The 22717-nt window shown below is 35.3% G+C and overlaps 1 protein-coding gene across 2 annotated transcripts in view; it reads right to left on the bottom strand.

Annotated features, from left to right (window-relative positions):
• Positions 1 to 6849: 6849 nt before the first annotated feature.
• ATSAC1 (Phosphoinositide phosphatase family protein) overlaps positions 6850 to 22717 on the bottom strand; it is a 47785-nt gene continuing 31917 nt past the window's right edge. Inside the window, exons 8-16 of one of the 2 annotated variants that reach the window (XM_088979697.1) lie at positions 20267 to 20400; positions 20037 to 20171; positions 16457 to 16838; positions 16163 to 16284; positions 15768 to 15878; positions 15439 to 15645; positions 14888 to 15079; positions 7926 to 8037; positions 6850 to 7336 (exon numbers count right to left, since the gene is read on the bottom strand). In XM_088979697.1, coding sequence (XP_088835823.1) covers positions 7082 to 7336; positions 7926 to 8037; positions 14888 to 15079; positions 15439 to 15645; positions 15768 to 15878; positions 16163 to 16284; positions 16457 to 16838; positions 20037 to 20171; positions 20267 to 20400 — 1650 coding nt within the window. In that variant the 3' untranslated portion in view covers positions 6850 to 7081. Of the gene's footprint in view, positions 7337 to 7925; positions 8038 to 14887; positions 15080 to 15438; positions 15646 to 15767; positions 15900 to 16162; positions 16285 to 16456; positions 16839 to 20036; positions 20172 to 20266; positions 20401 to 22717 lie in introns of both variants that reach the window. The other variant, XM_088979695.1, reaches the window with a different exon arrangement.

Raw genomic sequence — 22717 nt, forward strand, 5'->3', positions numbered from 1 at the left:
ATGATTAATCTTTCTTTTTGTTGTGTGTATAATCTTGATTTGTTACTTAATTTTAATATTGCCACAAAATTGTTATTACTCTTTTTACTTTTCATTTATTACTTCAATGGGTCAGGTTGGATCCAAACTAATTGAGACAGTTTGGTTCTTGATATATTGTCCCAATTATTATCGAGTCAGAATTGGTTCCACTTACTCTTGAATTGATTCAGACCCATATATATATATATATATATATATATTAAACGTATAATATGTATAGTATATTGTGTATGCATGTATGTATTAAATGTATAATATATTAAATAAATTAATATTATATACAATATTTTTCAATAGGTTAATTGCAATTGGCTCCATTAGGTCAAACTTGATTGTCCTGAGAATTGATCGGTTGAGTTTTGCGTCTAAAGTTACAGACCCTATCGGGTCCAATTCAATTCCGGGTCCTTAGTAATTCTTGTTGGATTGGTTCTAGTTCTACCTAGACCCGATCCATTGATAACCCTATATCTCTCTCCACTTCCACTATAACACCATTTTTTATTTTTCATTTATCTTTATTTTCAAGTTTTCATTTATCTTCAACCACTCTCTCCATGAATTTTTAATATTATTTACAAGATAATAAATATTTTTAATATATTTTTTCAATTAATAAATATAATTAATTAATTAAGTTTTCTAATCATGTTCCATCTAGGCAAGCCCCGAATTGGGATTGTAGTATTAGAAACAAAACCAACTTGGAAACTTGTGGACCTAATGCACACTCAAGCCCGGGGCCAAGCTTGAACAAAAAACCTAGGCCCAAGCTTTGAAATTTTTGGGTTAGGCGGCTTAAGTTGGTCAGGGCCAAGCTTGACTTGGAAATTTGTGAGCCAAATGTGAGCTCAGACTGGGCTAAAGTATTTGGCCAAAGCTTGGGCTAAAAATTTGTAGGGCCAGGCCCAGACTAAGTCTAAACACAAAACTTTGGACCAAGCCTAGAATTTTTGGGCGAAGCCAGGCCTTTTCATCAACATCTCTTTAATATTTCAATTGAATTCCATGGAAAAAAAAAACAAACTAATATTTTAAAACATTGTCTCTCCTCTCACTCTCTTTCTATCTCCAACCACACCCCTCCCTCTCTCCCTCCTTCCCCCCACCCCAGTTTGGTAAAATGTCTTAGTGCATGTCATATATGATTTTAGTAATTATGCATTTGATTAAATTAATAATTAATTCATTAATCATATTTAATCAATTAAGTTAAATTAATTAATTAAATTACTCTAAATTAATTTGTTTCATTTACCCAAGTAGTTGCCTAGGTGAGGAGCGAGATGTGTATTCTCATGCACGAAAACATGAGTGCATTTACCCACGTAAGCTACCAAAAAACAAAAGGATCTTAAGCAATGAAGTATCATTGATTTAAAAGTTACTAGCTGGGACCCATGCGATGCACAGGATTTGTAATTGAAAGATAAATAATAAAAAGGGTCATTTACTAAAACACCCCCTATAGTTTTATGGATTTACTAAAATCTATCATATAGTTTGTATTTTACTAAAACACCACTTATAATTTGCAATGAATTTAACCAATCTTCCATTAGAGGGTAGTGGAAAATGACAGGGTTGACCCTAATGTTCATTTAAATAAATTTAATCAACAGAAAATAAAAATAAAATACAATTTTTCCCTAATAAGACACAAACAACCACTCTATTGGCTATATTTGGTCAATTTTGTTTTTGTACAAAAAGTGTTAAGGGTATTTTTGGAATAAAAAATCATAGGAGTAATGGCAAAACAAACACTCCTTAATGAAAGGTTGATTAAGTAAATAAGTTGAAAAATATATGGGATATTTTAGTAAAATGAAAACTATAATGTAGGTTTAAGTAAATATGTAAAACTATAAGGTGTGTTCTAGTAAATGACCCTAATAGAAACACATAAGAGTATGAAATTATTTTATATTTTCAAATTTTTCAATAATTAATAATTATTCATATTTTATATACTACTTTTAATAAATTTTTTATAATACAAAAATAATAATAATTAATTTCAGTTAGGTTTCTTCGTCAAATTGATGAAACTGACCAACCTGATCAACTCAACTTGAGTTGGTCAGTTTTCTAGTATTTTTAGGTTGGAATTAGTTTAAAAATTTCCTAACTTGACCAGGTTGGATCATTTTCGCTTTCGCCATTTGTAAACTAACCAAAATCAAATGACCTGACAGTTGATATATATTAATATTTTATATTTTAAATATAAATTTTAATATGGAAAAGTGGGAAATTTCCCATATTTCATAATCTAAAACGTTTTATATCATAAATTTAATTTTTAAATCTAGTTTTTAATAATTGCATTGTAATTTTTAAAATTAAAATTTATTTTTTAAGTTTAAATCTTTTGAACCAACTAATCAAACCAAAAAATCAACCCAAACCAATACAACCTGAGTGGGTCAGTTTTCACAAATGGTCTATCGGTTTTAGCTGACCAACTCCCTAACTTGACCAGGTCAATTTGACTGACCAAACAACCTACGGCCAAACCGAACCAACTCATGAACACTCATAATTTCAACAAAATTAATAGTCTCATCTCTAACAAATAATAATAGTTTAATCACCAATAATTATTGAAAATTTATAGCGAAAATACACAATTATTGAAAATATATTGATAATAAAAAATACAATAAGTACTAAAAATATATTAAATTAGTCAATAAATATTATAATCTCAAATAACAGTTTAATCTCTAATAAATATTAATCAATAAGTTATAACAAAAATACAATAAGTACAATAAACAAAATTTAAAATTTTCAATAATAGTAGTTTAATCTCCAATAATTATTGAAAGTTTTCTGTTAAATAAAAAAAAACAAAAGTAAATTTATACAAAATTATTGAAAATACATCTATCACAAAAACTAATAAATAATTACTGAAACATAATAAATATTAATATTAGTACATATAATTACATAATAAATATATATTAAAAGTTTAAAATTATTATTAATAAATATTAATTTTTTTGAAAGTTATTTTCTTGAATCATTACTTGATATAAGTGAAATTAGTTATTTACAATATTATGTAAAAATATTAAATTATTATTAATTTTAATATTATGTTATAATTATTTTTCTACTTTTCAGATTTTTTAAATTTATTACATAATTTATTTATTTTAACTATTTAAAATTAATTTTTGTTAAATATTTTATTATTTAAAATATTTAGTTATTTAAATACTTAAATAATATATAAAATATTAATTATTTATTGAATTTAATTATCTATAAAATCATAATTTATACTATTATTACATAATTTCATTATTAATTTGATAATATATTAAATTATTATTAATTTCAATATTATGCTTTAAAGAATTTTTTTTAATTTATTACATAATTTTATTATTTTAACTATTTAATATCTAATTATGATAAATATCTAGTTATTTAAATATTTAAATAATATATAAAATATTTAAAACTAGAGTATCTAGAGGTGTAGATGCGTGAGTGGGATGATTTAAGTGTTACTAACACTTGCAGAAAAGAGTTTCTTGCATGTAGAGTATCCAATTGCAAATTTAGGACACTGTGCTTATATTATATAGATTTGTTTGAGTTTCTTACATGTAAATAGTTAAATCTTATTGTTTTTCTTTTGATTTTAGGGGAGGAATTAATTACCTCAAAAAAAACATTCGTAAAAATGAAGTCTTTTGCACGAAAACCATACCCAAAAACAAAGGAAGCATTAAACTTAGAGATGACCTATTAGAAGCTTGTTTGGAGCGTATGAACTATGGTTTTCAAAACCGACCGGACCAGATGGTCGGACCAGAAAAACCAGGAGTGACCAGTTCTGTTTTCTTCCAAAAATCGGATTTTCCCCCAAAACTGTTGATTTTGGTCAGCGAACTGCTGAACCGGGCGGTTAACCATTCGAACGGTTTTGACCATTTTTTATCTTTTAATTTTTTTTAAAAACTTTTATATTTTCTTATCAAAACAGGCCAAGCATTCAGTTCGAATGATCGGACCATTCAACCCGATAACCAAACTCTTGACCAATTCGGTCTCCGGGTCAATTTTAAAAACCATCGTATGAACCCTAAGAAATAAAATAAGAAAATTTTCAATTAACGTGTTTGATAAACTGAACTAATAATATCTGTTATCAGATAAATTATTTCATTATAATGAAGGGATTGTAAGGTCATAGCTAGTGATACATACATGCACCGGTCCTCTCTTCAATACCCATTGTCTTTACTGCCCTAACCCATGGTATAAGTAAAGTCAATAGATGGTGACTGGTGAGCCTTGCTGACTGATGAATTGCTTTTCCTTTCTAATTCTCATTTTCTAAGTATTAGATTGCAATAATCCTCCATAAGAACCACCTATTTGTGGCGGGAAATTTCTAATAAGTCAGGAGATAGATGCAGAGCTTAATAATGTTTTGCTTTTTTTTCCATCCCAAGTCTCAACCATAATGCAATTACACTCACTAATTATTTGGACCTAAACCAAATCTCTAATAATCCGATCATGAGGTTAAATCCTCGTCTAAATTCAAATTGATCAGAACTTAAGCCAGTATAAAATTATTTTTATGAAAGTACTTTTATGAAAATATTTTTATAAAAATATTTTTACAAAGTATTTTTATGAAAGTACTTTTACAATATCAATTTTATAAAAGCATTTTTACAAAAGCATTTTTATAAAAACATTTTTATAAAAATACTTTTATACGAAAGTAATTACAAAAGAACTTTTATGAAAATATTTTATAAAAACACTTTTACATAAATACCTTTATAAAAATACTTTTATAAAAGTACTTTTATACGAAACATCTTGAAATGGTGACTGATGAGATAAATCCTTTCTTACTTGAATTGAAACATTTGAATTATTTGGACCTAATTAAGCGGCAACGACTTCAGAGGAACTAGTGTCCCCAGTTTCCTTGGCTCCCTGAAACGTACAGTTGACATATCTTAACCTGAACATATTTCCAAGGGATGGTTCCACCTCATCTTATTGGAAACCTCTCAAACTTGCAATACCTCGATTTTAGTGGTATCCTAGGAGTAACTTTTAACAAACTGGATTGGCTCTCTACTCTATCTTCTCTTGTTCCTAGACCTCTCTGACAACTATCTTTCGCATGTAAATGGGGCTGGTTGCATGCAATTAATAATTTAATATGCTTACTTCCCTTCTAGAATTACACTTAACTGCTTGTCAATTTCTCCTGCTGCCTCCTCTGTTGCACGCCAATCTCACATCTCCTACTGTCCATGATCTCAGGTGGAACTATATTAATTCCACTTTTCCTCTGTCTCTGGTTGTTTAATCTTAGCCACCTTGAGCATCTTGATCTTAGTTGGAATGGTTTTCATGGTTCAAGTGCAGATAATGCTGAGCATCTCGATCTTAGTTGGAATGGTTTTCATGGTTCAAGTGCAGATAATGCTTTTGAAAGCATGACTTCCTTTACAGGTTTTCATGGTTCTTCTTTTTTGGCCAACAAATTTATTGGATTAAATCATTCTCTTCGATTTTTCTTATTTCCCCACTTTAGTGGATCCATCTTTTCCTTTTCCTTGTTGGAGAACTGGATTAAAGGGTAATGTTGATTAACAACATTGCTCTTTTGGATGGGCTAGTTAATGGTGCCACTAGTACGATTACAGGTTTTATCAAACTGAAAAGGATGGTGGTCATGGATATATGTTGCAGTCGGATTTTACCTGTAGCCAAATTTAATTTGGGATTAAATTGGGACGTTTTAAAAATTCAGGTACTGAATTGACATATTTTGAAATTTGGTTATCAAAGTGAGACTAGGCCAAAGTATAGGGTATTTATTTGCAATTTACCCTTTATATTTCAATGACCTAAATCCGACCGACAAACTTAAAACACTAACCAGGTTGGGTCGAATCGGGCTGGTTTGATGAGTTTGGTTCTCTTTGTGAACAACCCTATTGCAAGCTCTGGAATCTTAACCAGGGGTTTTCTGCAGATCCATACATGGGTTTGGGTCCTCCATCACTTGCCACCTGTACAACACAGAATTTGGAACCACCACTAATGGTAACCTCTTTAAATGCATTTCAATGGTTATAATTAAGGACTTTTCACAATCCACTCCACCCCAGAATTCACTTATTAATTCCCCAAGGTTGTGTTTATTTTCTGCGTAAATACGGATAGGTGTAAAACTCTACTCCCGATCTGTATTTGGCGGTGTTTGTTTTGAATGTGATTTTATATTGAAAATCGACGACAATTCCACTCACGGTAGAGTTTTACATTGATAAAATCGATGTACATATTTACATCAATAGTCATGCGTTTTCACTTTAGTTCAATCATTTAAACCGACCTGTATTAAACTCACCGAAAACCTATAACTGCCTGCTAGACACATGATTACACCGCCTATTATCCTATTATAAATTTATAATAGTCAGGCGGTTGACTCGATAGGTTTATGGGCTGATGCAAGGATCCCTGGGCTTCAGGGTGAGTAGATGCAATGGGCCTATGGGCTTGGTTGATCAATACAAATTTGTGAAAAAAAAAAGATGTTGTCACGTTATATAAATGCATTTCAATTAGAAAACTGAATTTGTGAAAAACATCAAATTCAAAGTTGCAAATAGAAATAACAATATGTATTGACCAACTCAAAACGTTTCAAGTAGAACAATCTCTCCCACACAAACTTATTGATCCACCCAAAAAGAAATGGTTATCACTGTACCAAACACCCCCTTAATTAGAAATATTAGAAAATTTGTTGAAAACGAACGTGAGAAAATTTTCCCCGGAAGATAGTTAATGGGTAATTTTTAAAATACATCTGTACAGTAGAAATTACACAGTTCAAACAGCAGTTCGTTTTTACAGAAAGCAGTTCGCAGTGGACCAATTTCCTCTTCCCTGTGTACACTGAAATAATGGTACACAAGGAAATTTTCAATTAGGACAAAAAAAGGAAATAAATAGTAGATGGTAAGGGATTCGATTAAGTCGTGTTCCCTTGCACTTTTTCTTCTCCAATGATCCATCTTGTCAATCTGCTTGGATCTTCGGAAATGTATTTACATGTGGTCGGGAAAATTCCGAGGTCTGCACCAATTTGATTGTACTCTTTAAGAGCAGCTTCCATCTCTGCTTCAATGGCTGCATCATCTGCACCATCTATGTCATTCATGGAAAGAAGATCCGCATAGTATTTCTCTTTATCATGATCGTGTTCAAAGGGTTCCATTGCAGGGCCCTGAAGAATAAAAAGTCAAATAAATGAATGACCACAAAGATAAGGTAAGCAAGTCCATGCATAAAGATTATATGCACACTGTGCATAAATGGATTTCTATGAGAACTGTTCCGAGAAATTAGAAAAGGATAACAAAAAAAATCATGAGAACTGAGTATTAGTGGTGAAGGAAAAGGAAACAAATGCAACAAATGTGTCTTTGAGAGAGTTGACTCTAGAAATTTTAAATTCAAAGGGACACGAAAAGGGAGACTGTTTATAAGCTTTTCAGCTCCGAACTAATTAATTTGCCACATGGTTGATTCCTCAGCCTTTTAGACTTCTTGCTTAAACAACCTGGCTAGCTTGCCCAATCCCATGTACAAATTTAAAAATAAGAGTTTTAAAGTCATAAATACATGAAGAGAAGACTACCATAGTAATCAAAATGTCACCAAGTCTTTAGGACAATTGAGAGTAAAAATTTTGAATTAAAAGGAAAAAACTCTAGTAAACGAAAATAAGTAAAATTAAACAAATTCACCATGAAAACAAAATGAATCAAGAAAATTTTATATAGTATCACCAAATGAAAGATTGGATTGTTTACCTGACACAACTCGGCATAATGCTTGTATATTTCACTGCTTTCATCTTGATCACCTAAAAGGTTTCCACCATACCAACCATTGGCTTCGTCAACTGAGGTCATTGCAAGATACCTGACAAGAAAAAGAAATTAGCATGTTGTTTTTACAGCCTATTATTGGATTATGCAGAACTGATCATAAAGAAAATTATTGGATAATGCAACAAATACCATTCCAGAAAAAAAAAAACAGGGAAAACTGTGAAAGATAAACTGACATGCGAAGATAAGGGAGAATTGGGGGAGAGGAAAAAAAGAAAAGAGATTTCATGCATGTGTGACAGGGTATCTGCTGCTCTGTTGGAAGTACCCGACTTATATTCAATCACAAAATCAAACCCCACGAGTTTGTAGGCCCATTTAAGTTGAGCATTTGTATGGACTTGTTGTTCAAGCAAATGTTTTAGACTTTGTTGATCTGTATGGATAATAAATTTATGACCCAATTAGTAGGAACTCCATTTCTAGGCTGCAAGAAGAAATTGCCATTAATTCCCTTTCATATGTGGATTTATACAAGGATTGTCCACTGAGGGCTTTGCTGAAGTGTGCTATTGGCTGGCCCTCTTGCATAACAACAGCACTTAGGCCACCCCCTCAAGCATCACACTCAAGAATAAAGATTTTATTAAAATCTGGTAAAGCGAGTGTGGGGAGGGCTGGAGAGAGAGTGCTTCAATTGATCAAATGTGGACTGGGCCATGTCAGTCCAGACTCCAGACAAAGGAATCTTTGTGCAAGAGTAAGGTTAATGGGTCTATCATCTGTTATACCCTCTTGTGAATCACCTAGATACATGCCTAGAAATCATCTTAGGCTTTTAACAGTCATGGGCTATGACCAAGACTTGATAGCAGTCACTTTTTCTAGGTCGGCTAAGACCATGTTGTTGCTTACCAAATGACCCAAACAATGAATTCAGGTACCAGGTTTCTAACATTTGCGGGTGGATCTCCCAGGATAATGGGGATCCTGTGATCACTTTGTCTAGATGGTGGTATCCCCTAGGGTTCCTTGAACACATCAGCAAAATCCCCCAAAAGTTGTTAAAGAGCCATATGGTCCTCGTGATGTTACTGGTCCTGAGTTGTTACTGTGAACACTGGGTTATCTGGACCTGGGCCCATACTCATCAAGAAATGGTGACCCGGTTGTCTGCAACGTTTGAACATGGACTGGAGGCCCTAGGCTCAGGAGCCCAGATTTCCTACTCACTTTTTCTACCCACTCTCTGCCCGCCGTGAATTGCAGCCACACATCTCTCAATTCATAATAGAGATGTGGAATTTATTATTTTCGCCTCTCCAACCTCTCCACAAGAATTGTCTCATTTTCTTTTCTATTAGATTTGCCACGCCAGCTGGAATTGGAAAAGCCAACAGCAAGTGAGTTGGGAGACGATAGGACACTTTTCAGCAAAGTGAGTTTGCCACCATAAGAGAGAGATTTTGCTTTCCACAAAGCCAGCCTTTTGTCTATTCTTTCGAAAATGGGCTCCCAAACTGACTTTGATATGCATTTTGCACCTAGAGGCATTCCCAGATATTTCAGCGGGAGCTTCCCCACTCCTCCGCCCACCTTTCAATCTCCTGCACCTGTCCCACAGCAACCAGTTCACTCTTATGTAGGTTGACACGCAAGCCTGATACAATCTTGAACCACCTGAGGAGGGCCATTACAAAATCAAGCTGTTCACGGGAGGCTTCACACATCAGCATACTGAAGTAACAGGACCTTCACCTCTCCCTCCCCAACAGAGAAACCCTCAATGAAACCCCCTGAAACAGCCCTATTCACCAATCTGTTGAGAGCTTCTGTCACACAAATGAACAGGAAAGGAGATAGGGGATCCCCTTGCCTTAAACCTCTTGAACTCAAGAATCTCCCACAAGACATACCATTAACTAATATAGAGAAGAAAGTTGGGGTGGTGGGGCATACCTTCATCCAAGTCCACCACTTGGAGCCAAAATTCATTCTACACAACACGTAATCTAGGAAATGACATTAACATGATCGTAAGCTTTTTCAAAGTCCACTTTACATAAGAGCCCAGCCCTCCCACTTCAGAGCCTTGAGTCAATCAGCCCATTTGCAACTAAAACCCCATCTACCATCAATCTTCCTTCCACAAAGGCTCCTTGAGCGTCCACAATGATGCTTCCCATGATAGGTTTAAGCCTCCTAGCCAACACCTTTGCTATTTTTTAATACACACTCCCAATCAGACTGATTGGTCTAAAATCCTTGGCTCTTCTGCTCCTTTCTTTTTTTTGGTATGAGGGTGATGAAAGTTGAGTTTAAGCTTCTTTCAAGGGCTGCTGACTCGTGAAACTCCTTGAAAACCTTCATAACCTCCCTCTTCAAGAAACCCCAGCACCGCTTAAAAAAGGCCATAGTGAAGCCATCCAGCCCCGGCGACTTGTCCCCTTCCATTTCCATGATTGCCCCCCAAACTTCCTCTTCCGTGAATTCCCTTTCTATAGCACTCGCCTGATCTTCTGACAAACCATCAAACAACAACCCATCAAGCTTGGGTCTGACTGTCCACACTTCTTCATACAAATTCTCATAGTAGCACACGATATGTCTTTTAATCAAGCTGTCATCCTCAACCACTTCTCCATTTAAAAACAGACTTTTAATGGCATTTTCTCGTCTTCTTGCACTAGCCATCTTATTGAAGAACTTTGTGTTTCTCCCTCCTTCGACCAAAGGCATTTGGAACGTTGCCTCCATCTCATCTCCTCTTGGAAAGCGAGTTTGTCAAGGTCCAGTTTTGCTCCTCCTCTCCTCTTGAGAGAGATATCTTTCTTCCTCAGACTTATCAAGTTCTGCAATTACCTCCAAACAGCTCTTTTTTCTCTGATCTGCCAAGTTGAGGGCCTCCTTTTTCCAAGTTCTGATCCTCTCTTTCAATGTCTTTAGCTTTTTGCTCACCACATGAATCTCTTCCCACCAACTTCTTCAAAGATCTACAAAACCCTCTTCTTCAAGCCATGCATTTTCAAATTTGAAGGGAGATGGCTTTGATTGTAAGCCACTACAGTCTAAACAGATGGGTGCATGGTCAGATAAAGGCCTTGGTAAGGCTTCGAGAGATAAGTTGGGAAACCTATCTACCCACTCCGTAGAAACCACAAACCGGTCTAGCTTGACTAAAGTAGCCTCCTCCTGGATGTTTGTCCAAGTATACTTGGCTCCCAAGAGAGGTAGGCCCACCAATTCCCACCTTCCCATAAACTCGGCTAAGCTTCTTAAGCCCCTACCTGGTCTGCCATTTCCTCTTTTCTCATGAGAAAACCGGATAGTGGTAAAATCTCCCCCTACCGCCCAAGGTTTGTCCCATTCCTCTTTAACTGCACTGAGCTCTGCCCAGAAAGCTGCCCTTACACTATTATCATTCGGGCCATACACAGCTGAAATAACAAACTCCCATCCATCCTCCAATACCTGAAACCATACTGAAACGAAAACTGCCCCACCTTCTTGCCTTTTGCCTCCACTTTATTCACATCCCAGATCACCACCACACCACCTGCAGTCCCAACAGCTGGGCAATACTTCCCAATTACAATCCTTTTCCCCCCAAACATTTCTGATTGTTTGAGGCTCAATTGCTTCCATTTTTGTTTCCTGTAGGCAAAGAATATCAGGATTTCACCCCCTTATAAGAGAGCCAGCCACTACACTTCTACGCCTTGAACTTAAACCTCTAATATTCCAAGATAACAGTTTCATTATTAACTTTTTACAATAGAAAAGCAGAACTGAACAGAACTGGCCCTGGCACTTTCCTCCTTCACTCCCTTCCCCTTCTTCCTACCTTCCCACCCCTGTTCCCTGTCCCTGCTGAATCATTTAGACCCCACACAAGTCTGAAAAGCTCCCTCTCTGTTTTTCTACCCTTTCCTCCTCTCTCTTCTAAGACTCTCCTCTCCACCTCCATTAGGTAGGTCTTAGTCAGTTCTTCCATACCCTTTAAGGACACACCCAGAAAAGCTCCCACCTCTAGGAATTTCGATAGAACCCAAGTGGAAGGCTCTTCCATAGGAGGGTTCCCTTATGCAAGCTCACCCCCAACCCTATAATACCTACTGAAATGGCAGAAGCTTCCCCTACCGTTGGCCATTCCCCTGCTCATAAGGAAGCCAAAGGGGTCGTGGTAGGTGAAACTTCTAAAACCTCCAGGTCCCCTCCTCTAGATTGAACAGCCAACTCCATCCTAGGCTCTGTTGGGTCCCTGTAGCGAGGCTCAATTTCTGGCACAAGCTCTTATTCCTGGCAATCTCCCTCACAATGATCGGGCGCACTGATAAACGGAGAAATGGACACGGGTAAAAGTTTGCATGAGTCAAGGGCCACAACGACTCCTCCCTGTGAAGAGGACGAGGGAGACTCACTGGTAAGGCTTTCAATGAACCAACCAGACTCGGCTTGGGGTCGAGTCAAGTCAAAAAATGGATAGCTTGGCACCCAGTTCCATCTGATGATGTGGAGATAATACCCAATGGTTCGCACATGCAACCGTCTCGTGAGTATCCCCCTTCCACCATGCAAGGCTCATCTTGGAAATCAATAGATCTCACCGTCAACCATGCCACTTGTCCCAAGATCTCCTTCCCAAAGTCCATCTGTCTTAATCTTTCGAGGCATATGGACATCAAAGCCTCTAAAACCTCCTTGTTTGAAATTTGAAACTCCCACTGAGACACCCTCGACTTAGGCCCACCAAGCGCCCGCCTCTCCACAACCGAAGAGGGTTCCCCCAAGCCAATCCTTTGGAAAGGCGCCACGTCACCCCCATCGATCATTGGCGCGCGACGCGTTGTCTATCTCAACATACCGTCCACACATGTCTCCTATTTTCTCAACCAACTTAGAGTTCCAGAGGTGTAGGGGTAAGCCAAAGATTTGCATCCATAAGGTTTTCCTTGCCTCTTCATCCCAACAGAGGTCTGCCATATCCCAAGGGACTAGTCGTAGGAGTTCACCGTCTACGTTTCTGCTCCCTGACTTCCAAATCCTCTTTGCTTCTTTTTCAGATGCAAATATAAAAAGAATCCTTGCATTCGGTAACCTTCGTAATCTCAACCCTCCCGAAGGATCCCACTTTTGAAGATCCCAAGCTTTCAGATCTTCTAAGGATTTGGAAGAGATCTCCATCCCCACTAGACATGCCTTCAAAAAATCCACTCTTCTGCCATTATCTAAACCTCCGGCGGTCACATAAAGGCCATCCTTGCGAGCTCTAACCTCCGCTTCTTCCTCCAACGGCCAAGAAGAACTGCTGACAGCTTCTGCGTAAGTTCCCCTCTTCTTTTTCTAGTTCGTCTCTCTTACACCATGAACAGGGGAACTTTGAACACCTTGATTGCAGTGATCATCTGCCCATCCCTTCTTCCAATTCCAGTTGCCTCTGAGAGGTCGTCTATCCTTCAACCAGTGGCTCCTTCGGTTCCTCATCGTCAACGGTCTCTCATCGTCAATCACTTGTCGTTAGTAACACAAGGGAAAAAATAATTTATTATCCCAAGTAGAGATGCAAATCGGCCAGCTTATTGAAAGGATTTTCCAACCTTGGCATCCTTGCCAACCAACTTCTCAATCTCCATACTACCTTGCTCCTACACCCTATCCTTCCAAGGATACCTCAAAAACTCTTTCTTCAACTTCACTATCGCCTTCCCTATTCTTCTCCTCCGAAACTCCACTTGTCTCCACCTCCCCTATAAGCGAACCCAACGCTTTCATGTTCCTACAACTGAAGTTTAGCTGCACAAAAAATTATTAATATAATATAATTAAATTAATAATAAATTACTAACATATTAATCATTACATAATAATAAATTAACTTTAAAATAATAAAACAAAAATAATAGAATACTAATAAATTAATGATAAAATAATAAGTTATTAATAAATATAATAATAATATTATTGTTTAAGTAATAATAAAATAATAATCTATTAATAAAATATTCACAAACTAATGATAAATACTAAGATATTCATTATTAAATACTAATAAAATAAAAATTATATATTCATAAAATATTAATAAATTAATAATAATTAATTACAAATAAAATATTAAAATAATATAATTAAAGTAATAACAAAATACTAACATATTAATTATTAAATAATAATAAATTAATTTTAAAATAACAAAACAAAAAATAAAATATTAACGAAATAATAATAAATATAATAATAAAATATTCATAAATTAATGATAAATACTAAGATGTTAATTATTAAATACTAATAAAGTAATAACAACAAAGCACTAATAAAATAATAATTATGTATTCATAAATATTAATAAATTAATAATAAAATAACAAATAGACTAATACAAAACTGAAAATTCAGTTGATTCCATTCCAACTCCAAATGAACCAAACAGCAACAATCAGAATTCGATTCCAATTCCCAAATAAACCAAACAACTATCAGGAATAGGTGATTCCGGTTTGATTCCTAGGGGTTCTGATTCCAATCCTGTCCGCGAATCAAATGGACCCTAAATTCATCCTCTCAATTGAAGTTGACCTACAATTTAATGCCACCTAAGCAATCATAGCATTTGGAAGCAACAGCACCAACAAAAGCAATCACTCAATATGACCACATGAGCAAAAAAAAATGCAGAAATTTTGATGATTCCTTGTATTTTCCTTCCTGTTCAACTTTCCTTGCTTTTTTACCTCATCTTCTCTACAACCAAATGCTAAAGAAAATCTCTTTCTTCAGTAAAAATGTTATTTTTGTTATTTACCCTGCTTTCTTTTCCATGGTGGAAGTTTTGTGGTTTCAAATTCCCTTTTTCTCCTCTTTAAAACCAAATGCAGTGCAAAAAAAAAAAAAAAATCTCTTTCTCTAGTAAAAAATGAGGAAGAGCTCAAAAGAATTACCTTTGGAAGATATCCTCCTCAGAGTCTTCACCAATAGGAGACAACCAATTTAGGTCACGGAAACAGTTAGCATTTGTCCCATCTTGGGATCCACCATTTGCAATATCTTGTCCAGCAACTTTGGTAGCAGAACCACTATCTTCAAATTTTCTCTGGCCAAAGAGCCAATTTGGACTTTTAAGTTGTATTTCACTGCATAAGATGTATAAAATTTTCAGGAACATTATAAAGCATTCTTTCGGTGTCTAAAATGTTGTCAAGCATTAGAACATAATGCTCTATTTCACCTCACCACTAAAGATTGATTTGTTATCATGTATATGAAAGACAATTAGCAATTTAGCACTAAGATGTTTGTCCATATTTAAAGAAGACCAACAATTGTACCATATTGAACAGCCAGTTCCCAGGATTTATATTAAGTAATTGAAAGATAAAATAGCACTCTCCAACATAATAAGAGAAATAGTGCACATTAAAAAGAATATGGAGATTTCCAGATTAAGAACATGCATGGTATCTGAAATTAATTGCTTTGTCTAGGAAATTACGCTGCATCAGGTGCCATGCCAGAGTTTCCTGCTCCACCGCCTACTTTTTGGTCTGGTTCACTGCAAAGTCTTACATTCTTTATTGAGCTACATGTTCTCTCTATTAGCTTATCAAATGATGTCAATTTCATCCGCAAGAAGTCTTCTCTGCAAGCTGGAATTGGTGCAAGAGTAGTTCCTTTCACAGGTTTAGCATCTGCTTCTGAGCTGTAAAAGATAGAGGCAATAGAAATCAAGGAATAGCAAGAATTTTTAGATGAAAACCCTAATGTGTCTATATAGAATTATATATCAAAATAACTTTGAATAAGTAACTATCTGACTTATACCTTTGATCCAAAACAGGTTCATCTCCAATCCCAGAAACATGGAGATAATAGTCAGAATCCAATTCCCAGAGAGCAGGCTTTCCTTCCTGGGGTTGAAAATAACCCAAAAATCTGGTAAAACCAACAACTAACCTAAGAAAAATTGATAGAAAAATGTGTGAAAAACGAGGTATTAATCCTTACTAAATACCAACAAACTGAAACTGGCAATCCTTATAAAAAAAGAAATTGAAGAGCCTAATGATGGTGATTTTGAAAACTATTGTCCAATTATGGTGATTAAATAAATTTATGTCTGCATTTAGAAGAGCATGCAAAGAAAATAAATAAGAGGATCGCTATGGAATAAGGATAAATTCCTTGAATCTAAAAGAAAACCAAGAAGGAATAAGTACAGATTTATTGCGTCTTGCTTTTCACCATCCGTGTAGGCATTGCTGTAATATCGTTTTATAGATTTAAGAAACTCCCTAGACTGGGTAGTAGCTTTCCATTTGCCTTGCCTCTCTGGGAAAACCTGAGAATCATGTCACAGTGTTGCTGATAACAACATCCAAATATTCAATGACATCAAGAGTATCCAGGTAATAATAAGGCAATGTACCAAGAAACTAAAATGAATATAACAAATAAATCCAAATTCCAAAATAAACAACCCATCAACAGATCTATGTACAGAAAGATCATACAGTGTTGTGAGCTGCAGAGCCTCCATATTGCTGGGCAAGAGCATCACCCATGCTCTGATACATATCCATGAGAGCTGCAGCTATGCTACTATCAGGATCAACCTTAGGCATATCTGTCAAACCCATAGCATGGAGTTGTCTGCCTAAAGCTGCTAAGCCATAAGCATACTGAGCTACATTTGTACGATCCAAGCAGTCAATGCAGTTGGTGCGTAAAACTCCACTTTGAAAACATGGTGCCATGCCATTTTGACCATCTTTCTTGGATTGTTGATTAATCTCAGACTCCCTGTCTTTAATCAAAGAGTTCAGTGCCTCATTACTACTTCCAAGCCTCGCAACATCACCAGAATTTGCTCTGAGGTCACCTAGAGAAGGATCTCTGTAAGAGATGAAAACAACATTTTAAAAGCGCATGGCACAAGAAAAGCACAAAGACCTTATAGCACCAAAGGCACAAGACAACAGGCAAGACCACAGATTTGGGTATGAGAGTGAACACTTCATGAGAATAAAAAATGCAGAGGCTTAGATCTGTATCTAGTCCACCTCTCTCAAGACCCCAGATAGCTGGGACCAACATAGGATATTGGCCTTGTTACATTGCATATATACTGCTTTAGTCCTACTCATTTTAAAACCTTCTGTTTTAAGACATCCGTCCATCAATCAAATTTTGCATTTTATCCATCCTTTGGTTTGCAATATTAATAGAAGTGTACTTTACATTTTCTCAACAAAAAAAAAAAAAAAAACAATTTCCTAACCCAAGAGTTGCACTCTTACTCAAAAGGCTTTCCATTTGATCTGTTGATTGAACAAGGTATTCAATCTCAACTTTCTTCTTTTTTTATTGTTTCAATTTTTTTTCTTCATTATTTTGAACTTGTATAAACAAATCTTTCGCACTCACCTTCATATTATGAAATTATTTTTAGGAATCATAAGAAATTTACCCCCAAAATTTGCATTTTGCTATCTTAATTGTGGAAAAAGCACAAGTACTCATGCTCTGTTGGTGAAGTCGGTCGATCTTGGTTAGAAAAATGTCAAAATCCGACTATTCAATTCAGTTGCGAGTAATGAATTTAAAATATGAATTAAAACCAACCCGACTATCATACATACATACATACAATGGCATAAAGCCTTTCCTTTATTATTTGACTTGTAAAGCATAAAGCCTCACCTCTATTATTTGACTTGTAACAGCCACTCAACTGACATCTCTAAGACTCTATTAAGTTATAATCATTACCCTACAAAAAGTGAAAAAGACAAAATAGTTAAAAAGGCTGCAAAGTTTGAAACCTTACACTATATCGAATTGTGTTTGGGATGGTTCTCTTGACATTACGACCAGCCACGTGTATGTCTATAAGTGGAGGTTTTAATTTGATTTTGGTTTAAATGTTTAAGTCTACAGGTAGGTTTCTAGACGGTACAATTTGATTAGGGTTTAAGTGTAAAGACAGGTCTATAAATAGGCCTATAGACAGTTCAGACTACACAGCTATGACTGCATTAAAAGTTGCAAAAGTTGATTTCGGTTCGGTTTAAGTCAAACTGATTAAACCGAAGTCGATTTAAATAACGTATGTAACTCAGTTTTTGCATATGACCAGTCGGTTCCAGTTGGTCTTAAAACCAACCCAAAAGTTTCGGTTCAGTTGGAAAAATTAAATAAAACCAAACCGAACCGAACCAACCCATGAACAACCCTAATTTTAACCAGTTCAGATGTTATGGTTGCACCAGGCCTGTCAGGCTTGAAACCAGACCAGACAGTTGGGCCAGTAAACCAATTACCCAGTCAGAATTCTGATTTTTAAATAAACTGGTTCCTGAGTTTTTGAAAACCCTTAATGAAACAGGATAATTTTTAATGAACTGTCTAGTTCTCAATGAGCCGCTTGGGCCATCCATTTAAATGAAGTTGATATACAAACCACTAAGCGCATACCAACTTGTAAGCACCTGTGTTTTCTGTAATATTTATATGGCTATTATTTCTAAGGTTTTTTTTTATAAGCAATAAACAATTTTATATAAGGAAAAATAGAAATTTACAAAGTTGGCATCCCAGAGGTTGAGAGGGCCAGGTCAAAAAATACATCAAAGTGTGCCCCCATCACCCCATAATAAAATATTATCTAATTTAATTTAAAATGCAAATTAGGTGGCTTAATTATATATTTAAGCATGATGTTACAGATCACTGGATCAACCCACTGGTTGACCCATCCAATCCATTACCATGTAATCAAAACGGTTTAATTTCCAGTCACCAAATTAGGTGGCTTAATTATATATTTAAGCATGATGTTACAGATCACTGGATCAACCCACTGGTTGACCCATCCAATCCATTACCATGTAATCAAAATGGTTTAATTTCCAGTCACCTGACAACATGGCATTGCACAGTTAAAAAACATAATAACCTAGTCTAGCGCCAAAAATTTTCATTTCTTTTTTGGTTCTTACCTCCTAATTTAAATATAGTTGAAGGTTAAGAAGAAGGGACCCAACAAGCTTTGAGAACAACAAGAATAGACAAAATGACATTCAGATGCAGCAAATAGCTGTAAGCCACCATATATTTTGTGCAATTACAGAATTTTATTAATCATCAACAGGAAAAGCTCAGGAAATAGGAACTAGAAATCCCCAAGAAGGTAAATCCTAAACACCCCTAATAACAGACTACTATTGATAAAATATAACAACTAAAGACCCATAAAATACCAAAGCAACTCGGCCCTATACCAGCATAACTGATTCTCAAATATAGCTTACCACAGCCATCCCCTACCTTAGCTAGATTGTCAGCCACAGAATTGGCTGGTCCTGATTTCCAGTAAAATGAAGTGGTCACTCTTGAGACAAGGAACTAGCTTCCTTGATATCACACTAACTCCCGAGGAACCACTTCTCCCAGCCTCGTCCACCCAATAAACCACTAGGCAACCTACCTCGACCTCCACTTGACAGTACATACCAGATAACCAACAAGTCTAACATGAATACTTGGTCACACTACATAAAATATATTAAATCAATGCAGCATAAACAGGCAACCATGGAAAATAGCTGCCATCAATGTAAAATTAAGTAAACTTGCACTCATGCTGCAAGAGACTTTATAAATGAGAAACCTAAATGGACCATGGATAGTATGCTAGCTTCATCAGGTTGAATATCAAATAAGGTTGGGAAATTCTGATATAGTTAAATGAATTCTGACAATTTATCAGGCACTGTAGGATATTGCTGAAGGAAGAAAATTGTAGTAAAACACATTTAGTTCCCAGTAAATCAAAATTACAGCTTCCTTATAATGCTGGAATTCAAGGTCAGTCATTTATATAAAAGAATTTGTGCTACAGGTTTGACAGAAATTGTAGTAAAACACATTTAGTTCCCAGTAAATCAAAATTACAGCTTCCTTATTATGCTGGAATTCAAGGTCAGTCATTTATATCAAAGAATTTGTGCTACAGGTTTGACAGAAATCTGCAACCCTATTATTAGTACACATTTATGCATATGTGGATTAATTAAATGAAGAGCTAAATACCTTGTCGTGCTTGTTCTTGTGAGCTGGGTTGCTCTACGTTTAACATTGACAGGCTTTCCACTATAGAAGAAACCCGTCAGGTCAAGTGCTTCACTTGCCACAGCACCCAAAACAGCCAAAACATTGGCAGACTTGCTTTAAGAACCAAAAGGAAACAGGATAATTAGAAAATAGAAAAAAAAAACACGATCACCATGTATCATGACAAGAAAAACCGTGCACATGCTTACCTCTTGGCAAACTTGTGAAAATCCCAGTGTATAAATTTCAGATGATTCTCTTCTGAGAGAATCTGATTTAAATAACCAACTGCATTTGCAAATTCACGACGTAACATCATCTCTCGAGGCCTTTTCTCAACAGTCTGCATTGTTTAATCATTGATCAGGCTCCAAATAAATATGGCATCACAGATTAGGCTCAAACTATTATATTCTGCATACATGGATTAAGCAATTAAAGTGGAGATGCTTGACTAGGTTCCCTTGAAAGCAAATTATCATTTTTTTATATTTATAATTCAACAACTGTTCATAATGTTTATTGCATTTTATACCAGAAAGTTCTTTTGGATCCACCTATCTGGCATATGATTGTGGATTAAAAAGTTATCAAAGGCTGTGTTTGGACCAGGGAGGGAGATTATCCCCCCCCCCCCCAACACACATTAATTTGATCCCCTTCCTAGAATAATAAGACAAATCTTCAACAAAAATATGAAATTGTTGGAGAAATCCACAAAAATCTAAGCATTCAACATTAATTATTATTCACAAATATTAGTCACTTGACCATTTACAACACAAAACAGTAACACCTAAATCACTATTTTAAGTCCACCAGAACCTGTCATACACTTACCTAAACAATTATTACATACTAGGTTCCTAAAGACCAGAACAACAGTCCAAAGTAATTTTTACAGCCTTATCTTGGGATAAGTCTTTTTGTCAGTTCCATATGACACAACTCAATTAAGCAGAAAATTGCACCAACCATTAGGGTTTGACTAAATGTTTCATGTTTGAATATGGACAAACTTCAAAATAAGGAGAAAAGCAATAAAAAAAAAACAATACAACTAAACTTACTAGACTTAAAGCATATTAAATCATAGTGAGAACCAAAAAACATCTATAGAATCTTTTTTGTCCCTCGAGTATCTAATGCATTTCCAAAATATTGGTGATATACCAAGGCTTGTTGAAAAATTAAATATCTAAGACTTGAAACTTTAGAATATAATCAAGAATTTTTAGAAAATCATTCAAAAAAATTTGAGAACCTTTTCTTGAAAGAACAAATAGGGATTCTTTGATTGGATAAATGGCTTAATGTTCTGAATATAATTTACTTCCTAATTAACTATAATTCAAAAAACAGGCATATAAGCACAAAAAAAAAAAAAAGACTTTCAATCTAACCAACACGTAGTAACAAAAAGAAAGAAGTTAAAATGGCAAGTGATGCATATGGAAGAGATGAATAAAAGACCAAATGTGAGGTAGAGAGAGAGATACCTGTTTAAGCCTTTTAATCTTTTCTTATTTGATATGCACAGTTATGTGATTTTTTTAGTCTTAAATATACAATTGTACTTCTTTTGACAATCATGAAGCTTCATTAACAAATTCCATGTTTTTATTAACCTCACTGATTTCTTTAGGATTTCCAAACATCTTAACAAAATTAGCAAAATATCCCCAAATTTCTCTATCTCTATATGGTGAATCATCCATTAAGATTAACATGTTCGCATTATCAAATGATATATTTGGTGAAATTTCCCTGAAATATCCCCATGTTGCTAATTGGCGATATGAAATCTTCCAGGAATCTTTTTCCATAACTCCCCGATTTTTTGCCGATATATTGGCAGTAGTTTAGATTTCATTGATAGACTACATATTTTTTATCAGCAGAAGAGTATATTTATTAGATTTAAAGAAATATGTAGCAGTACAAAATGATGACAGGGATGTCATCCCCAGGAGGTTATCAAATTACAGTTACAAAGAATTCCCAAAAAGGCTGATAAGTTCCCAGCATCCCAAAATACATCAGATTACAATTTAGCCCAAAACAAGCCATCTCTATCAGCTCCTTGCTTTGCCAATACATCTGCCATTCCATTTGCAGACCTTCTTATCCACCCAAAAGTGGAATTGAATCTCTTTGCCAAGGTGTCGATCTCCCTAAAAGCATGTCTGTATTTCCATGGAGCTGATCTGATATTCTTGGACCAAGATATGACTAACTGAGAATCTCCTTCCACTTCCAATTCCCTTACTCCAACTTGTACAGAAAGCCTTAATCCATGTAAGAGAACCATCACTTTATCTTGTACTGAACCTCCAAAACCAATTGGACCTGAAAATAATGCCACCACCACTCCTTCATGGTTTCTAAAAACACCTCTTGTTCCTGCCCTTCCTGGATTACCCAATGAGCTACCATCAAAGAAAGTTGAGCTTCAGTTTATTAAAATATGGAGGTTTCCAAACCATTCTTACACTTTCCAAACCATCTTATTATGTCATTTGTTGAGAACTCTCGAAAGAGATCCAAAGTTTTTACCCAATGTGTTGTTCTTACTGTTACAGCTTCAAACAGTTCCTCCTTTGATTTCCTCTTCTCATTCAAAATTCTATGGTTTCTTTCTTCCCATACAGTCCAGATCA

The sequence above is a fragment of the Nelumbo lutea genome, chromosome 3 (assembly GCF_056320005.1).
Source record: "Nelumbo lutea isolate HS-2025 chromosome 3, American lotus-T2T, whole genome shotgun sequence".
NCBI classification, from domain to species: Eukaryota; Viridiplantae; Streptophyta; class Magnoliopsida; order Proteales; family Nelumbonaceae; genus Nelumbo; species Nelumbo lutea.